The sequence below is a fragment of the Camelina sativa genome, chromosome 7 (assembly GCF_000633955.1).
Source record: "Camelina sativa cultivar DH55 chromosome 7, Cs, whole genome shotgun sequence".
Taxonomy (NCBI): Eukaryota; Viridiplantae; Streptophyta; class Magnoliopsida; order Brassicales; family Brassicaceae; genus Camelina; species Camelina sativa.
The window spans coordinates 14,547,222-14,567,558 of NC_025691.1; the positions used below are offsets into that span (position 1 = coordinate 14,547,222).

The 20,337-nt window shown below is 34.8% G+C and overlaps 2 protein-coding genes across 2 annotated transcripts; one reads left to right on the forward strand and one right to left on the reverse strand.

The window, feature by feature from the left end:
- On the forward strand, positions 8,666–11,681 carry LOC104701169 (extensin-2-like). Its single transcript, XM_010416815.2, has 2 exons — positions 8,666–9,378; positions 10,387–11,681. Exons 1-2 carry the CDS (start codon positions 8,757–8,759, stop codon positions 11,346–11,348), a joined length of 1,584 nt encoding a protein of 527 aa, XP_010415117.1. The 5' UTR covers positions 8,666–8,756; the 3' UTR covers positions 11,349–11,681.
- Positions 13,759–14,605, reverse strand: LOC104701170. The gene has a single exon (XM_010416816.2). The coding sequence runs from the start codon at positions 14,513–14,515 to the stop codon at positions 13,958–13,960; it is 558 nt and encodes a 185-aa protein (XP_010415118.1). The 5' UTR covers positions 14,516–14,605; the 3' UTR covers positions 13,759–13,957.

The window sequence follows — 20,337 nt, forward strand, 5'->3', positions numbered from 1 at the left end:
CCTGATATGCTTTCTCCATTCAAGGCCTAACTAAAAAAAATAGTATATATGTAAAGTGCGTATTTGAACATTTGGTTTCTGAAAAACTATTCAAGTTGAAGTTTTGTTGATTAATCATAATTAGTACTTCACTACAAAAAAAGTGTGGTAATATATCATTTATTTTCTATTTTTGTATCAGTTTTAAATGATACAAAAATAATTTGCATCACTTTGATGAATGATTTACATTTGTTATGCAAATAATTTGTATCACTTTATATTAAATCGATGTTAATATTCAAAATATTTACATCGATTATTATAATCAATGTAAATACATATCATTTATTTAAAATTGATGTCAACATTTATATAAATTTATTTAAGTGATGTTAGTATTTATATCACTTAGTTAAACTGATGTTTAAATTAGTGTTAGTTTTAATCCGTAATTTTAATATCATTTACCGTAACCGATGTTAAATATTCCTATCAATTATAAATAAATGATTTTGAAATTAGTATTAGTTTTCATAAATAATTCTATTAATTGTGTCATTTCTAAAATTTGATATTAATAGTATTAATCAGTTATTAAATTATTGTCAAATTTTATGTTAATAACCAAAAAGAATTATTATTTTTCCTCCAAATTAATATAACAAAGAAATTTTACAAAAGTTCACGAAAAAAACACAAACAATTAATATCAAAATAAATAAAAATTAAACATAATAACTAAAAGATCTCAGTTCTTCTCTAAACCGCACCATGTTAGGAACTTCTTCGCCAGTTTATCCATCAGAGATTTCAAAGTGGTTTCATGTTTATCCACCCATGGCCGGCGAGGGTTAGGAAAATTTGAAAGTCTCAAACCTAAGGTCATGTCACTCTTTACACCTTAGCCTTCGTCCATGTTATACTCATCGACGTTTTCTACGGTCTCACCAATTTGCCATCATAATCCTTAGACTTTTCTGGATCCAAAGAGCTTACGCCGATAACTACAAAGAAAAAACAGCTTTTACAAAAACTTAGCCAATATTCTAATGCATAAATCGATTGAAACATGATTTACCAAGGCTCCAAAGCCCTCGACCCCCAAGAGCAGTTCTTGTGGTTCTTGTCCACAGCAAATAGTTTGTTCCTTTGAGAACAACTGGTGTAGTGATTGGTTTAGAATTATCCATTGTCGAGTGCTATGGACCGCCGGGTAAACCTTTTGTTCAGTGGATAAACGCGAGATAGATGGGATAGAAGGCAAGCGAACAATACGAATATGAGTAATGAATAGAGAAGAGGAGTTGGTTTGTCAAGAACGAAAACCAAGCTCTGATACCATGTTAGAATTACCGGAAGAGAATGGTAGTATTAGAGAGTTTGGTGAAGAACAAAGAGAATAGTGAAAAGAGTGTATTCAATTAGAATAGTTCGAATACAACATGTGGCTACAACCTTAAATAGGCGGCCAAGACTAGGGTAAATCCCTTCCCTTTTACACAAATAGAAACATAAGATAGGGACACATAGAGAGAGATGAGGGTGCACTCCCAAGTGTTGATAGTGACATTAGGAAGGTCAACTTGCATAAACTCACACGTGACTCCTTCTTCCCTCTACACTTCCAACGGCTACAAGAGGTGTTCTCGATCCTTCTTATGGGCTGTTGATGGACCGAACTCCTTTTCTCTTCTTATGTATCACATTACATTTGGCCTTATTGTGGAGCTGTACGGACGTCCGTACGGTACGGACACGCCCTTAGCCTTAACATGATCGGCCATGGTCAATACTCCCCCTCAAGCTTAGCCGAATGGAATGGCTAAGCTTGGAACCCGTGAAGTATCACCTCGTTAAAAACCTTGGTTTAGAAAACCTCATGGGACAAAACTAATCCAAGGGAAAAAGAGTGTGATATCCACGAGTTAGATGAGTCGATCATGGATGTGTTAGGTCTACGAGTCCTAGTTTGCTGTGAATATATTCACAAACTTGAGGACTCGCAGCCTTGGTGAGGATATCTGCCAACTAATCCTTGCTTGGAGTGTGACACAGTAACGTTACCCCTTCTTCTATCTTTTCTCGAACCTTGTGGCAATCGGTTTCAATGTGATTGGTTCTCTCGTGAAAGACTGAGTTGGTAGCTATATGAATTGCAGCTTCATTGTCGAAATGCATGGTGATTGGTTTCTCTGATTCAATGCCAAGATCCTTGAGAAGTCCCTTCAACCAAATCAGCTCATTGGTTAGCTTCCTCATCGCTCGATACTCAGCTTCGACACTCGAACAAGAGACAACTTTTTTGCTTCTTTGATTTCCATGTAACTAGGTTCCCTCCTACGAATGTGCATTACCCCGTGGTTGACCTCCTATCCAAGGTATCTCCAGCATAGTTAGCATCACAATAGCCCACAATCTAAGTGTTTGCATTCTTGCCCATCCATATGTCTTGGCCCGGGCTGCCCTTGAGATAGCTTAGGATCCTCTCCACCATGCTCCATTGGTACTTGGTTGGGGGCTTCATATGTTGGTTCACCTGGTTCACAGCATAACATATGTCAGGTCGTGTGATAGTTAGGTATATTAGCTTACCTACAAGACGTCGATATCGAGTGACATCCTCATATGGCTCATCCATGGGGTCACGCGGTTTTCCTTCTTGGGCCCGAAGACTCTCCCCCTTTCGCTTGAGCTGGTAGTCCTCATCAAGTGGAGTACGTGCCGGTTTGGCACCAAGCTTCCCTGTTTCAGTCAAGAGATCAAGGGTATACTTCCTTTGCGAGAGAAAGAGCCCCTCCGGAGAACGGCAAATTTCAATGCCTAAGAAGTATTTTAGTTTACCAAGATCTTTAATATCAAAACTAGATTGAAGAGATCGTTTGGTGTCTTGAATACCGTCCTTGTCGTCACCGGTCACAATAATATCATCAACATAGATAAGGACTACGACAATGCCACACGCAGTTTTGAGTGTGAAAAGGGTGTGATCAGCCTTCGAACGCTTGAAGCCACTAGCTTTGAGGACAGATGTGAGTTTGTGTACCAGGCCCGTGGAGACTGGTTGGCCACCGGTGCAAATGTGTCCGTGTAATCGGTGCCGTAAGTTTGAGTGAATCCACGAGCAACTAAGCATGCTTTGTACCGTTCAATCTCGCCAGTGCTAAGATATTTGATGGTAAATACCCATTTTGAGCTGACCGCCTTCTTCCCTTTAGGTAGGTCGGCTTCATCCCATGTGTGGTTGCGGATCATAGCGCCGGTTTCGTCTTTGACCGCATCTAACCAGATCTTGTGGTCCTTGGCCTCGTCATAGGTTTGGGGGACCCAATTGGCGTCAAGGTGCCCGATGAAGACTTGATGATCCGGTGGTAGCAGCGCAAGCGAACAAGTGGCCTGGATAGGATGAGCAACGGCTTGGTTGTTGTAGTAGACCCTCTTGTCTTTCCAGGTAGAGGGGTGAGATTTAACCCGTTCACTTCTGCGTAAGACAGGTTGAGTAGGTCTCGCTGCATTACTAGACACAGTCAGTTCTTCACTGTCCCCGGCCTCATCAAAGTGAACCTCGGTAGACATTGTAGGTGGCGCCATAGTGGCGTCATAAGGGCCGGGTATGATCGGCGTTGTAGGTGGCGCCGTCGGTGGGCCAGGTTCGGGAAGAGTGTTTTGGAGCTCTGGAGATCTTTGGTCATCAGTTGCGGCCGGCCCGCCCCCGGACTGGCTGTCGTCCATCGTTGAGTCTGACTCAGGTCGTGTACGGTCTGGTGTAAGGGCCAGGTTGCCTAAGTGGTCTAGAAGGAACTTCAAGCTAGAGGCTCGATCACTTGGTGAATGAGAGAGGTATTTAAGGCTGTTCCAGTCCTTTTTGTCGAAGTAGCCAGCACTCTTTATGAACCGCACATCCCTAGAAACATATAGGCGACTAGTGGTCGGATCATAGCACTTGTACCCCTTTTGAGTTGTAGAGTAACCGATGAACATGCACTGTGTGCTCTTAGCGTCGAGTTTACTCCTTTGCTCTCCAGGGACTAGTACAAAACATACACAGCCAAAGACACGTAAGTGGTCCAAGGAAGGTTTAAATTTGTTGAGTACCTCAAATGGGGACATGTCGTGAAGAACTTTGGTTGGAGTTCGATTGATTAAGTAACAAGCGGTCATCATGGCATCACCCCAAAACCTTTTAGTAACATTGGAGTGGAACATCATTGATCTTGCCACCTCCATAAGATGTCGGTTCTTCCTCTCGGCCACCCCATTTTGTTGAGGCTTATATGGACAGCTAGTTTGTTGTAGGATGCCATGCTTGGCTAGGTGCTCTTAGAACTTGTAACTTGTATATTCCCCACCATTGTCTGATCTAAGTACCTTGATTTTAGCATTGAAATGATTAGTAACATAATTTTTAAAATTAATAAAGCATCAAACACCCCATCTTTTGATGGTAACAAGGTAATCCATTTATACTTAGATTTTTCATCAATGAAAGTCACAAAGTACTTGTTATTATCTCTAGAAATACATGGTGAAGTCCACACATCTGAATGTACTAAATCAAAACAATGCTCATAAATGGTGGTAGACTTAGGGAAAATAGACTTGCAATGTTTACTAAGAATACAAGACTCACAACTTGAGTTATCAAAAGAAACATTTGGTAACATTAAAGCAAGGGCACGAGAATGTGGATGGCCTAATCTAGCATGCCACATACTATCCGAATTAACAACAAAACAAGACTTAAGCAAGGTAGGCAAATTTGATGAGTTTTTCTCTAGGACATAGAGGTCTCCTTTCCCATCTCCTTCTCCAAGGACTTTTCCAGTCTTAATATCCTGAAAATGAACACTATTAGGACCAAAGATGGTGTAGCAGTTCAAATCATTAGTAGTTCTCTTAACCGAAACAAGATTTGATGTAAATGTAGGCATAAAGAACGCTTTTGAGGTTTTGTCAAATAGTTTCAAGTCCCCTACTCCTTTTACTGGTATTCAGTCTCCATTTGCAATAATAACACTACCTAAGGCCGGTTTTATGTTATCTATTAAACTCGGGTTACTAATCATATGGTGAGAAGCACCCGAGTCAATAACAAGTGAGTTACTCGGCTTAGAGGTAAAGAATGAGATACCAGAATCATTGAGTGAGGCAATGGAGCGAATGAGCGCCTCAAGGTCTAATTTCCTCACCACATCTCCATAGGCTGCTGTCATGGCCGCCTCGTCTCCCTGTCTTGATGAACCGGTTCCCTTGTCAATAGTTGCTTCCTTTGAAAAGTTAGCCTTGAACTTGGCCGGTTTGAGATGGGGATGAAGGACCCAGCATTTGTCTTTGATATGACCCCGCTTCTTGCAATGGTCACATATCCACACCTTCCTATCCTCTTGCCTATACACTCCTTTGTTAGCCGTAGCAAGCTCCCCCTTACCGCTAAACAAGTCAAGCGATCCTTGTTCTTTCTGAATTTGAGAACAAATGTCTTCAAAGGAGGGTAGTTTGTCAGCCTTTAGGATGTGCTTCAAGAGGTCATTGAAGGATGGGTTCAAGGTGAGGAGAAGGCCAAAGACCTTATCTTGCTCCTTCCTTTCGCTTAGCACTGCCGGGTCGAGTGTACTTGGCCGCAACATGTCAAGTTCGGACCATAGGGCTCGAAACTTACCAAGATGTTTGGTAAACTCCAAATCTTCTTGGTTGAGCTCATTAATAGCCTTCTTGACTTCAAAAACTCGAGTCAAGTTAGAGACATTACCATACACGTTCTTAAGTGTCTCCCACAACTCTCTAGCTGTCTCACAATATGAGTACGCCTCAAGGATTGGGGCATCAAGTGAGTTTTGGAGGACTGAAAGCACTATTTGGTCTTCTTGAAACCATTTTTCCTTCCTTTCAGCCTCCCCTTCTTCCACCTTGGAAGTAACCTTGTCGTCTTCTTTAGAGATCTCCTTTGGTGCATAGTCTTTCTCAACATGGCTCCAAAGCCCTCGACCCCCAAGAGCAGTTCTTGTGGTTCTTATCCACAGCAAATAGTTTGTTCCTTTGAGAACAACTGGTGTAGTGATTGGTTTAGAATTATCCATTGTCGAGTGCTATGGACCGCCGGGTAAACCTTTTGTTCAGCGGATAAACGCGAGATAGATGGGATAGAAGACAAGCAAACAATATGAATATGAGTAAAGAATAGAGAAGAGGAGTTGGTTTGTCAAGAACGAAAACCAAGCTCTGATACCATGTTAGAATTAGCGGAAGAGAATGGTAGTATTAGAGAGTTTGGTGAAGAACAAAGAGAATAGTGAAAAGAGTGTATTCAATTAGAATAGTTCGAATACAACATGTGGCTACAACCTTAAATAGGCGGCCAAGACTAGGGTAAATCCCTTCCCTTTTACACAAATAGAAACATAAGATAGAGATATATAGAGAGAGATGAGGGTGCACTCCCAAGTGTTGATAGTGACATTAGGAAGGTCAACTTGCATAAACTCACACGTGACTCCTTCTTCCCTCTACACTTCCAACGGCTACAAAAGGTGTTCTCGATCCTTCTTATGGGCTGTTGATGGACCGAACTCCTTTTCTCTTCTTATGTATCACATTACATTTGGTCTTATTGTGGAGCTGTACGGACGTCCGTACGCCCTTAGCCTTAACATGATCGGCCATGGGCAACAATTCATTCATTGGACATAGAGAAAAGGTGGAAAGAATCACATGACGTAAAATGAAGTGTATGTTGGGAGAAGGAAGAAGCTATTAATAAATAAATAAAAAACCAAATTAATTTGAACAAGATAATATTCTTAACTGCTAGATATTGATCACAAACTAAATCTTTTTGCCATAAAATTTGGTTACCCAAGAAAACTAATAAATAAAAATATGTTTGTAAATATCTCGCCACCCGCCTAATGAAAAATCAATCCCACTCAATTTATTTTAAAATGTTATATCACTTATTAAGTTGATGCAAAACATAATTGTTAGCATCAATTTGAAATAAATATACAAAACATTATATATTTGGCAAACATAATTGTTTCTTTACGTGAGTTTTTTTAAAAGAAGATATATATTAATGTAATTAATATAATTTATTTTAACATCAGTTTTTATTGATGTAAATTTTGTATCATTTTTAAAAATGATCTTACCAAAAAGTTAATAGATACATCAATCATCAAAATGATGCAAAATTATTTTTAAATCAATTTTTTAAAAGTGATACAAAGTAAAAGGACTTGAATCAATTTTATTTAGTTGATGTCAAACTAATCAATTATAACATCAATTAATATAATTGATGCTTAGTTGCTTCATTTATAAATAACTAATTTAAAATAATATCATTTAGTTTTGTGATATCATTTAAGTGATACAATATACTTGTTTTTTTGTAATGCTTAGTTACGTAGCCTAATGATTGAGTTGTTTGACTTTGTTACATTCACTGTGTTACATTTATTTTGGTCATATGCTTAGAGGGTAAATATATGTTGACCAGATTACATATATGCTTACATGCTTTCATATATGCTTACATGCTTAGGGGTAAATAAATATATGCTTACATTTATTTACATATATGCTCGACACTACAAGTGACCAGATTGTACAATGCCTTGAAAAAACCACATTTAAATTTGAAATCAAGTTAGGCAATTATGATGAAAGAGGTGGGGGGCAAGAGTGCATTTTTTACCCACGAAATAATGATTTTGGCTTTTTCTTGTCAACTAGATTGATGTAATTTATAGTTTTATACTTACTAAATAAATATGGATTTTATATATGGCCTCCTTGCGAGAACAAAACAATTTGGAGTACAACTATTTATACAAATTTACGACAGCTAATTACATGTTATATCATTTAATTAAAGGCATGGTTATTTCTCTATTTTATTTCTTTGTCTGTTTTTGAAACAAAACCATCCTCAAATAATGACCAGGAAAAGATGGAATTTCACTTTGTTCCACCCCACAAGCTAAAATTTCACTTAAATTGTATTTACATAATGAAATTTTAATCTTCCAGATTTTCGTACTTTGCTCAAATCGATGTAATTATTAATTTTGTATAACTCGGTTTCATCTTTCAGAGACAAGCTTGCCTAGCTAGTGATCATTATTTGCTTTCATAAGTTTTAGCATACATATTGGACTTCAGTAATTTATGGCCTTACTACTTTATTTTTTAACCTTTCTACTTAAGGAATTCGAAAATTTTGTAACTTAACTCGATTCCTTCTTTTGATCTTGTTCACGAAACATGATGAAGTTTTTTATCTGATATACTGTTAAATTTCTTTTTCTTTTTTAAATCCCGTTAAATTAAAATTATATCGTGTCGGTAACAGTTGGAAATTATCTCTGAAACTATGTGTACGTCATTGTGATAATTGATGAACATTATGCCTAATTAACATATATTATTAACAAGCAAGCTAACTATCACTATTATACTGTATAGTAAGTATAGGATTTAATGAAATTGTATAAATAATCATATCAAATTTTGGAGTTTTCAATTGGGCGTGGTTGAAGATTAATTTTCCAAACAAGTTCTCTATAACTCTAAAAGTATAACTTTTTAAAAAACAAATGATAATTGCCAGCTAATAATAAAATTTTGAATCGTTTTTTCTAAGTAAATGAAGCACACCTCAGACGACCATTTTGATTATATAAAGAGACCATTTTCCATGCAGAAACACAAACCATATCTTCTAAAACATCTTCTCTATTGAAGAAGTAATTAGTCACCTGTGAGACTTTTCGGTAATGGCAACTCCATCATGGAGTCATGCCGGCCGGACTCAGTTTGTAGTTGCTGTTATGGCATTACTCGTGGGTTTGACCTTGGCAACAGAACCTTATTACTACAGTTCTCCTCCACCACCTTCTGTATACAAATCTCCACCTCCTCGGGTAAAATCTCCTCCTCCACCCTATAAATACAACTCTCCCCCTCCTCCAGTGAAGTCTCCACCACCACCATACCATTACCACTCACCACCCCCTCCGGTGAAGTCTCCTCCTCCACCTTATTATTACCATTCACCACCTCCTCCGGTGAAGTCTCCACCTCCACCGTACTATTACCACTCTCCTCCTCCTCCAGTGAAATCCCCTCCTCCTCCTTACTACTACAACTCCCCACCACCCCCGGTAAAATCTCCACCACCACCATACTATTACAAATCACCTCCACCACCACCACCACCAAAAACCTACTCTCCACCTTACTACTACACATATCCTCCGCCGCCGGTATCATACCCTCATCCCCAACCTCACCCACATCCCAAACCACTCGTTTTCAAAGTCGTTGGTAAAGTTTACTGCTATAGATGCTTCGACTGGACTGACCCTAAAAAGTCACATGACAAGAAGCATCTCAAAGGTAAACTTTACAAATCAATTTTTTTACTTGACACTAAATCTATATAATAATAATATTCTGAATAAATACTACCAACCGTTGTAGTTAAATATCTTTTTATATGAAAAACCATATGGTTACGTATGTTCATTGTATACTTGTGTATTTTACCATAAAAAAAATCATACAGTTTTTTAGTTCATCGTAAAATTGTGTCTTTTCACCATATCTTATTCACAACTTTTCGTGTCAACAGTTATGTTTATCTAAATATTTCTGTCTTTTGAACTCTATATATAAATATTTGTCCCTTCTTAGATAACTAATAAATCATTGTTACTCTTTACAATTTTTTTTTTGTAAAATATCTTATACTCATAATACACATAAAAAAATTTACAAGGTTGCCTTGATTCATTATCATTTAATAAATTTTTAACTTAGAATTGAGTTTTGTTGCCATATTATTTTTTTATTATAAGTTTTCGTATTAATGGTTGTGTTTTTCTTTACTTATTTTTTTTTTTAAATAATTTCTAATTTTATTATTTAACATATATTTTCAAACTATTTTATTACTTTCAAATAATTTTATAATCTATAATTCTAAATTTATTTTTTCTTGAAATACTTCTCCTGATGTTGTGGGGTCTGAGTCCTAGTACTTTATAATGTTGCACCGTACAAAACTATATACATAAGTAACCATATCTTTGACAGAGAAATAAAAACGATGATGTAATAGTAAATTACGAAAAAGTTACTCTCTCCGTTTTTTATAAGTTGTCGTTCTAGAGTTAAAATTTTGTGTTATAATAGTTGTCGTTTTCGATTTCCAATGTAAAGTTTGGTGAACATTCCAATTTTATTCGACTGTTTTAATGTTTTGACCAATAAAAATATTAGAAAATATATTAAAAAGGAATAAAACAAAAAAAATTAAATAATTTTCTTAATTTGTGTGAAACAACCTTAAAGGATAACTAATAAAAAATGGTGGGAGTATGTAATAATATTTTTGTCACGCAGGTGCTGTCGTGGAGGTGACATGTAAAGCAGGAGACAAAATGTTCAAAGCGTACGGAAAGACAAAGATCAACGGTAAATACGCAATCACTGTAGAAGGATACAACTATCGCAAATACGGCGGCGAGGTATGCACGGCCAAACTTCACGCGCCACCAAAGGGCTCACCGTGTAATATTCCGACAAGTTATCATTTGGGAAACAAAGGCGCTAAGCTTCATGTTAAATCAGAGACTAAGTACGAAGTTGTGCTTTACGCTAAGTCCTTTGCTTATGCACCTAAGAAGCCTTATGAGGAATGTCATAAACTAGCTCCTTACCACCCACCTTACTACTACAAGTCACCACCGCCTCCAGCTCCGACTTACATCTACAAATCACCACCACCGCCTACTCCCACTTATGTTTACAAGTCACCACCTCCACCAACTCCGCTTTACGTCTACAAGTCTCCGCCACCACCAACCCCAACAGATGTTTACAAGTCACCACCACCACCAACGCCGGCGCCTACTTATGTATATAAGTCTCCGCCTCCTCCAACCCCGAATTACGTCTATAAATCACCGCCACCACCACCGCCGACTTACGTCTATAAGTCCCCACCGCCACATACTCCTACATATGTCTACAAGTCTCCACCACCACCAACTCACACTCCTCCACCGTATTACTACCACTCACCTCCACCACCGGTGAAGTCTCCACCACCACCCTATTATTACCACTCGCCACCTCCTCCGGTGAAGTCTCCTTCTCCACCTTATAATTACCATTCTCCACCTCCTCCCGTGAAATCTCCTCAACCACCATACTATTACCATTCACCGCCCCCACCAGTCAAATCTCCACCACCACCATATTACTACAACTCTCCACCACCTCCCGTAAAATCTCCTCCTACTCCAGTCTACATCTACGCCTCGCCCCCACCTCCCATACACTACTACACTCACCAAGTTTAACCAAAATCCCCCCATTATTAAGTAAGTTCTATGCAAAACAACTTCTTATTCTACATCCTTATGCAAAAGGTGTAAGAGGAGATCAAGAAGTGAACCAAATAAGGATCGTCATATTTCACCCAACGACAACGATTCTCTCAAGACGAACCACTTCGCTTCTACTTCAATAGGCATACTCATCTCCTTTCACGCTTTCATCTTAGCTTCGTCTATTCGGATTGCCAAAATTGGGTCGTAACTTATTTCTTGTGCATATGATTTTATTTTGCTTAGATCCACCCTTATGAAATGAAGTTTGTTAGCAATAAAATCAGGTTTTTATTTTCATTTAAATGCAAAATCTGGATTTTTCCGGGACAACTTTAAGAGACTACACTTCAGGGTCAAGTTGCTTTGCACAGATCTTGGTCGGCCCTAAGCTGTTTCATAACTAACTCGACATAAACATTCAAATCTTATATAATCAGATTAAACTCGAACAAATTATTCTTGCTTTACCTTCTAAGAGGTTCTTTGACACTGATCAATTGACCAGAGCAAGCAAGTTTATTAGTAAATTAATGAGTGAAAAAAAACAATGGCCAAATCGTCTTACTTTTACAGTTTTGCGTTATTCTCAAACAGTTTGTCATATTTCTGCATTCATATATAGACCAACTCCTTTTAGTTATAAGAATAGCATGCTCTGTTTTCTAAAACGGTCATTTGTCAATCTTTATTGAGCTAGGTACGGTGCCACAACACATTCAAACGAATTTTGCCTTGTTTGGACCAAGGTTGGGGAAAGGTATAAGTGAATTAAACTTTGTTCACGTAATCAAATCGTGTCACTAGCTTCAATGAAAACATACGAAAAGAGTATAGGCTGAAAGCAAGATCTTGAAACATTTGTGATGCCTTAAAAGAAAGGAACAAAAAAATTATAGACAACATAGGGGCTTAGTGATATCTATACCAAGAGGTCCAAGACAATCGAGAAAGGATTTGACATACACGAAACAAGCTCAAATCCATCAAATCATAATATAGAAAGTTGTAAGAAGAAACAAACAGAGCATAACAAAAGATTGTTACTAGGCAAATCACGGCTAGACTAATGCCAAACCAAAAACTAGAAGTTCTAAGGATAGACCAGATAGAAAACAAGGCACCTAAAATCATTCCTCCTAATCCAAAACCCCAAGCTTTAAGCAATATACATACACAAAGATGACAATAAGCAATATAAACTAGGCACTACAATGCTTGAATCTGTTAAACCGTAAGATTGGAGTCAATGAGAACAATTTACAAATCCTGCGAACTATTTAAGTTCTAGCAATACAGCAAGAAATGGAACCGACAACCCGAAAGATCACACACCATTACCGCTATAAAGCAAGAGCAAGAGTTCTGCTGTAAAGCTCTCTGCTTTGGCGTTATTCTCAAACAGTTTGTCATATTTCTGCATTCATATATAGACCAATTCCTTTTAGTTATAACTAAGTATGACATGCTCTGTTTTCTAAAAGGGCTGTAAGTAGTTTACCCGAGGGCAAGCCATGAGGCATGTATCAATCAGTAGACAGTCTTAAACATATTATACTCTTCTTTTGTATAATTATACTCTTCTTTTGTTGTGTGATAATTCCCATTTGTTAGTCCTTGTCGATCTTTAAGGATCAAGGTACGGTGCTGCAACACATTCAAACGAATGTTGCCTTGGACCAAGATTGCGGGAAAGGTAGACGTGAATCAAACTTTGTTCACGTAATCAAATAGTGTCACTAGCTTTAATGAAAACATAAAATAAGAGTATAAGGTTGAAAGCAAGATCTTGCAACATTTGTGATGCCTTAAAAGAAAGAAACAAAAAAAAATCTAGACAACATAGGGGTTTGACATACACGAACCAAGCTCAAATCAAAATCATAATATAAAAATTTGTAAAAGAAGAAACAAACAGAGCATAACAAAGATTGTTACTAGGCAAATCACCGCCACACTAGTGCCAAACCAAAAGCCATAAGTTCAAAGGATAAGAAAAGCAGATAGAAAACAAGGCACCCTAATCGTTCCTCCTCATCCAAAACACCAAGCTTTAAGCAATAGCCAATAGACATGACAATAAGCAATATAAACTAGGCACTACAATGCTTGACTCTGTTAAACCATAAGTAACCATGAACATATACTGCGACCTACTTAAATTCTATAGCTACAACCCGAAAGTTCTTTATTCCTTTAATGATCACACACACCATTAGCTCCTAAACTAAACACTACCAAAGAGTTTACAATCCTTGAAACCAAAACTCGAGGTCAAGTTATGATCTAGCAAGTCAAAAAGACAACACGAAATGGATTTCTCGACCTTGGTTTCCTTTGATGACATTGGTGTCAAAGATAAATGAATCAAAAACCCACAGGAAACATCATAAATCACACTTTATATAACAAACATACACTACAAATCGTAAAGCACTGATGGATGATACTTAAAAGAGTATATTAAGTTTTAGATTACTTAAACGCAACATAAGATAAGCAACAAACAAACGTAAATCATGATAATATGCAGAAACTGAATTCACATAAGGAATATGGATAAGAAGAACAACAACCTCAAATCAAGCAGCTTCCTCCTTCACAGGAGCTAGAGCTGGAATCTTAACATAACCCAACTTCTTCAAGCTAGCAGCATCAGATTCCTCATTCTCATAATCTTCTTCTTCTTCCTCCTCAAAATCATAGCTCTGACGGTTCACAACGAGAGCCCAAACAAGGTACATAGTAGCAGCGGTCAAAGCACCGCAACCAACACCGAACAAGAGAGCCACGACGACGCTGAGGATGTCTCTGGTTCGATCTCTGAACGAATTGATGTTATCGGAGCCCAGAGGGAGAGACAATTGGGAACGATCCTCCTCCGATCGCTGGATCTGTGGCGTCTCGTGACGGCGATTGACGAAAAAGGGAACGACGTGGTGAGGATTCAGACGACGGATGGTGAAGACGGTGACGAATCGAGTCGAGGTGAAATCGGATTCGAGTTTAGGGTTTTCTGGGGTTATTGAGAGGGAATAGGAGGAGATGAGGAAGGTTTTGCAAGGACGTGCGGCGGAGATGGTGGTGATTGAGAGAAAAATTGCGACGGAGATCGCAAGGAGGAGGTTAGAGGACGCCATTGTTGCGGTATCGTCTTTGACTTGTTCTTCTTCTTCTTCTTCTGATTTTGAAACAAAGGAACAAACCTAACCCAGAAAGATTCGGTGAACGAAGAAGGTTCAGACGATTTTTTTTTTACTTTTATTTAATTATGAATTAACCCCTCTATTTTTGTATTTAACCATATAGGTTACTTTTGTTTTATTTCCTTTATTTTATAGCATCAACAAATTTAATTAATACAATAAAATCTATTAAAATTATAAATTTAACAATTTAATTAATAAAATTAAAATGTTAATTAATACAATAAATTATATTAAAAATTATTGACAAAAAAATTAATTTAGTTTAACCCAAACCAACACATATTTACATTTACTGTAAAATCTAAACTCTAATGCTTTCTATTTAGATATAAGATCTAAACTATAAATTTCTTTTATAAAACCAAATCAACATATAACATATTTCTCCTTTAGGGCATTCCCATCGGTCATAGGGTATATGGGTATCTAAAAACATTAATTTAATAATTTTATAATAAATAAATTATTTGTTTAAGTTTTAACTAATAAAAAAAGACATGATCCAATCTCATAATGACATCTGTTTGACACTCATTACCATAGTATTCTAAATTATCTGGGCAGAGACACAATATCTAAACTGCTTCTAAGTTTTTATTATTTTTTAATTTCTAATATACTAATTCTCAATCAAAGATGTGGGATGGAAATGCTCTTATAGCCTAAACTGGCATATAACCTCATTTAATTATAAAAACTAAATCATAATCCTCATTTATATAATCAAACCGATATATTACCGTTTAATTGTAATATATATTGTTAATTTTATTAATATTGATAAGATTTGAGTTTTACTTTATTGAAATGGCAAAATATAAAAGATCAAATTTTCTTGATAACTTATTGAGTTTTTTTTTTTTAACTCTGTCTTTCAATGACAATTGATTTTAAACTTAAAGATTTTTATGTATCTCCCATAAGCAAATTGTTAAAGTGACATGAAGAGAAAGCGATATACAGTAAAACCTCTATAAATTAATAAACACTATAAATTAATAAATTTTGCTAGTCCTAATTCAGGATAGTGTAAAAAATAATAAAATTCGATAAGATAATAATAAGATAATAATTTTTTGAAATCCTCATGTAAAATATAGTCCTAATAATACCATAAATTAATAATCATGTAAATTTACACATACATATATATGCTGATATAGTTAAGTATGTTTCTCTTAAACCTCGTATCTATAAAACTATTGTTATGTTGTATCTTCAAACTATAATGATATAAAATATTCTATAAAATTTCATAAAACAACTAAAACTTTTTAAAGTTTTCAATTTCTAAATATGCATCATTTACATTTTGATAGTTTGAGAGACTATCAAAATACGATAATTGATATTCTTATTCATAAATAAGAATATTTATGTCATGTGTATAAGTGAATATGTCTATAATATTTGTAATTCATTGTCAATAATATTTTTTAATTATTTCAAATTCAATTCAAATACCATAAAATTTACAACAACCAAAATTCTAATCATATTTTGCAAAAATTGTCTCAATTCATAATTTTTTAAAAATAAAAAAAAATTAAAAATATACCTATAAATTAATAATTATTAATTTACACTATAAAATAATAATTATTAATTTATAGAATAATTAGTATCGCTATACATTAATAAAATGTCTTTGTTCCATCATTATTATTATAGAGGTTTTACTGTAGTTTTGCAAATATAGAAAAGAGATAAGTGAACAAATAAACAAGAGAAGCTAAGAGTTCAAGTGAGATCATAGCTTCATATTTGGTCTACCTCAAAAACAATTGATCATTCATAACATGTAGATATGCAATATAATCAAGGGTTTGTTTGCATTTTAATACATTTTGTAAACTTAATTAGCAAACTAATACATTTACTATTCAAAATTGGAAAAATAGGTGTTGTGTAATAGAGAATGTGTGAGATAGGAGAGATTGTGGGACATAGACTTGGATGAGAATATTACCAAAAGGGTATGTATGTGTGGGTGAGAAATAAAGTTTTTTTTTTTCAATCATAATTATTCAAATAATTGTTAATATAATTTTTTTTTAGTAATTTTCTTGGATACAAAAAAATATATATTTTTTTCTTTACAATTTGATATAAATTTTATTTAATAATTTTTAAATATATTAAATACATTTTTTGTATCCGTACACCTTATTTAATATACAGATGTCTATACACCTTATTGAGTGTACATACACACATTATTAAGTGTACATATGTAATTTGTACAAAACCATTGTGATATAGATATTTGAAACCCTAAGAATTAAATAAACTACACAAATTACATCTGTTCAATTAATAATGTGTACATACCTATGTACACTTAATAATGTGTACAGACATCTGTACACTTAATAATGTGTACNGAAACAGCCGTTCACACGGCAAGAGAACACCGTGATTCAGACTTGCGTCGTCGCTTCCTCCGGCATCGCNCAAACATCTGTACACTTAATAATGTGTACGGATACAAAATTTGTAAAAAATATTCAACATTATCAAATAAAATCATCAAACAAAATGCATATCAAATTATAAAGAAAAAAACAAAGATTTTTATACATCTTAAAAATTTTGGAAAGCAAATTTTAATTAGTCAGCATTTTTGTTTTTAAGATTGTAGGGAGCATATATTTAAAAAAAAAAAAGTCTAAGACTCAATGACATGTGTTGTAAATATGAAATATTGATGATGGTTAGAAAGTTTTGTGAACAGTTGAAAACAGTAAAATGTAGAATTTACTAATTGTAAATACTACTTTTACAATTATGTTTTGAAAAATATCTAAAATGCCAAATATCTCTATAATCAATCCATTAGCTTTATTCTTACATGTTTTGTGGTTCCACTACTTTAGATGATTTTGCTATGTTCTTCTTTGTTTTTTCACAGATTTGGTGTTTATATATATATATATATATATATATATATATATATATGATAGATCTTGACAAAACTAAATCTGATATTTATAATAGCTTATGTAGTATGTAACCATTAATCATGCTCGATTAATATCGTACATTTTCCATATTCGTAATGATAATGTATACTTTTACACTCATATACTATTTTCAAAGGAAACACACACACATATAATATATATTGTTTAGGATATTTGCAAAAAAGTTTCAAGTACCATTTTTTTGCAATTTTACTATCATCGCTACAATTCCTATTTGGTTTGTCTGGAGAACGACTGATCTAATTCATAACATGCAATATAAATCCACCATCTTTTTTTAGATAATGTAGATTCAAATAAAGTTTTCATATTTGTAATGCTAAAGTATATTTTTACAAGTTAGGATTATTTTTTGCAATTTTTAATTCTTCATTATTAAAAATATTTTAATCCTCTATTAAATTAACATGCAATACATCTCATAATTTTCCATATACATTTAACACATAAACATATCATAATTAAATTTCCAAAATTAATTTAACTCGAAAAATAGCCCACAAAATTAGGAATTTACACCGTCTCTACACACCCACACCAGTCTACGTACATTTAGGTTAATAAAAACAAACAAAAACATTGACCATATAAATATAGAATACACACACACACACAATAGAATCAGTTTGACACAAAATCGCCAGCTTTTATTCCCCTTTCTTCGACGATTTCAATCTCTCTTTGTATAAAAATCCCTCTCTTCCCTTCAGATCTGATTCATTCAATCAATCAATCATCAACACAAAAACTATGGAGGTAGAGCAACAACGATCCAAAAAAGACGACGATCTCGCCACCAATGGATCTGGTGGTACGGAAGAAGAAGAAGTCTCCGTGGAGAGAATCTTCGAAGCGAGTCACGAGGTTCCTCCGTCGTGGCAGCACCAGCTCACTTTCAGAGCTCTGATCGTTAGTTTCATACTCGCGATTCTCTTCACTTTCGTCGTGATGAAACTGAATTTAACGACTGGTATCATCCCTTCCCTTAACATCTCCGCCGGTTTGCTCGGTTTCTTCTTCGTCAAAACATGGANAATTATATGTTAGGGATATACTTTAAATTCGCATATTTGATTTTGATTTTATATATCCATTTTTAACGGATTGTGATAAAATGATCATTTAAAAAATTAGGGTAATGATTATCTCTAGTGTCAGATTAGGTCAGCTGTTGTTATCATTAAACGTACATGCATGGAATTAACATAATCCTAGATAATTTTTATATAAAAATACCTAATAGAAAAATGCATATAATGATACTACAATATCATTAATTAATATTTTTTTAAAAAGTTCAATTGTTTTGCTAACTTGTTATTTATTTATTTCACTTTTTTTTTTGGCGTTTAATTTAGGCTTGAGTATAAAAACCGTATCCAAATACTCAATCTGGAATCCGACTTGAAAAACCGGGTTCGGATTGGGTACGAGTTTGCCTATAAAACTCTATTGGATTTTATTTTCTAATATTCGTGGATTCGGGTTAGGGTCAGGTAATACCCGGTACCCGTTTGGGTACCCATTAAACCCGAACATATAAACATATTTATAATATTTATCATTAATATAATGCAATTACCCCAAAATTATGATTATAATTTTGAATATTTAATTTAGTTTTATACCTAAATATCAAAAATAATCAAAATGTCTAAAATATTTTGTTATGTAAGTCAAAATTTAACTAAATTTATTTAAATTTAATTATATTTTTTCGGGTACCCGGTAGTTCGGGTACTAATCGGGTTCTAAAATTTGTAACCCAAACCGATCCGAACCCGATAGTACCCAAACCGAACCGAACTCATATATCTAAAAATACCCAATAGATTCTATTTTTCTAAACCCGTTTACTCAAACCCGAACGGGTTACCTGAATGTCCAGCCGTAGTTTAACTTTATATGTAGCTAACTTTTTTTCTCAACTAATTAAACTAAATTTGCAAATTCTTTGAAGTATCTGAGTAGATTTAGATGTAGTGAATGGAATTATGGAAAATGTCAAAATAAAGTTGATTAGTGACGTTACATAAGAGTCCAAGAGAAAATGTGTATGACTTTTTTTTTGTGATAAAATGAGATACGTATCTCTAATCTTACACCGTTACACGCCATGAGGGACAAGTTGATAGAAACATGACGCGTAAATATACTGATTAAGTCAAGTCAAATCTTGTTTTAGCATATGATTACGGCGCACTCTATTAGGGAGTTTGATTTTTTATTTTATTTTTAGTAAACTAAAATTCACAGTATATAGTTAGCTGTAATTTTCACGTTATAGATTAGATTTATAAAAAGTGTATAAATAGCTAATTCCACTATCTGTTTGACTTATTTTCTTATTTGCATGGGATCGGATTGGTAACAATTTGATAATGACTTAAGTGAGAATTTAATATTTGGAACTGCTTTCGAGATTGAAACAGACATCACCACTCAATGTGTACACATACTTATTGCATGGAGAGATTGAGCATTTTCAAGGAAACCACTATTTTTGACTCTCACGTGTTTGATTCGTTCATTTGGAGATCCTGACGTCAAATTATTTAATATTGAGTTGACTTGCTTTGCCTACCATACCATGTGTGTCAAATGGGAATCTAGAATTTTCCACATGACCTTTATTTAATTCCACCTTATTAAAATAGGTTTTGATTAGACGACTAATTAAATAGTGGAATTTAAGTTTGTGGTACACGTTATGCTTCGATTTTTTGGTTTTTTAATTAAAGGATTCAAATCACAAAATAATGGTTTTGA

Coding starts and splice junctions, on each gene's coding strand:
- LOC104701169 (XM_010416815.2), top strand. CDS start 8,757: ATGGCAACTCCATCATGGAGTCATGCCGGCCGGACTCAGTTTGTAGTT. Junction 9,379..10,386: donor TGACAAGAAGCATCTCAAAG/GTAAACTTTACA, acceptor TTTGTCACGCAG/GTGCTGTCGTGGAGGTGACA.
- LOC104701170 (XM_010416816.2), bottom strand. CDS start 14,515: ATGGCGTCCTCTAACCTCCTCCTTGCGATCTCCGTCGCAATTTTTCTC.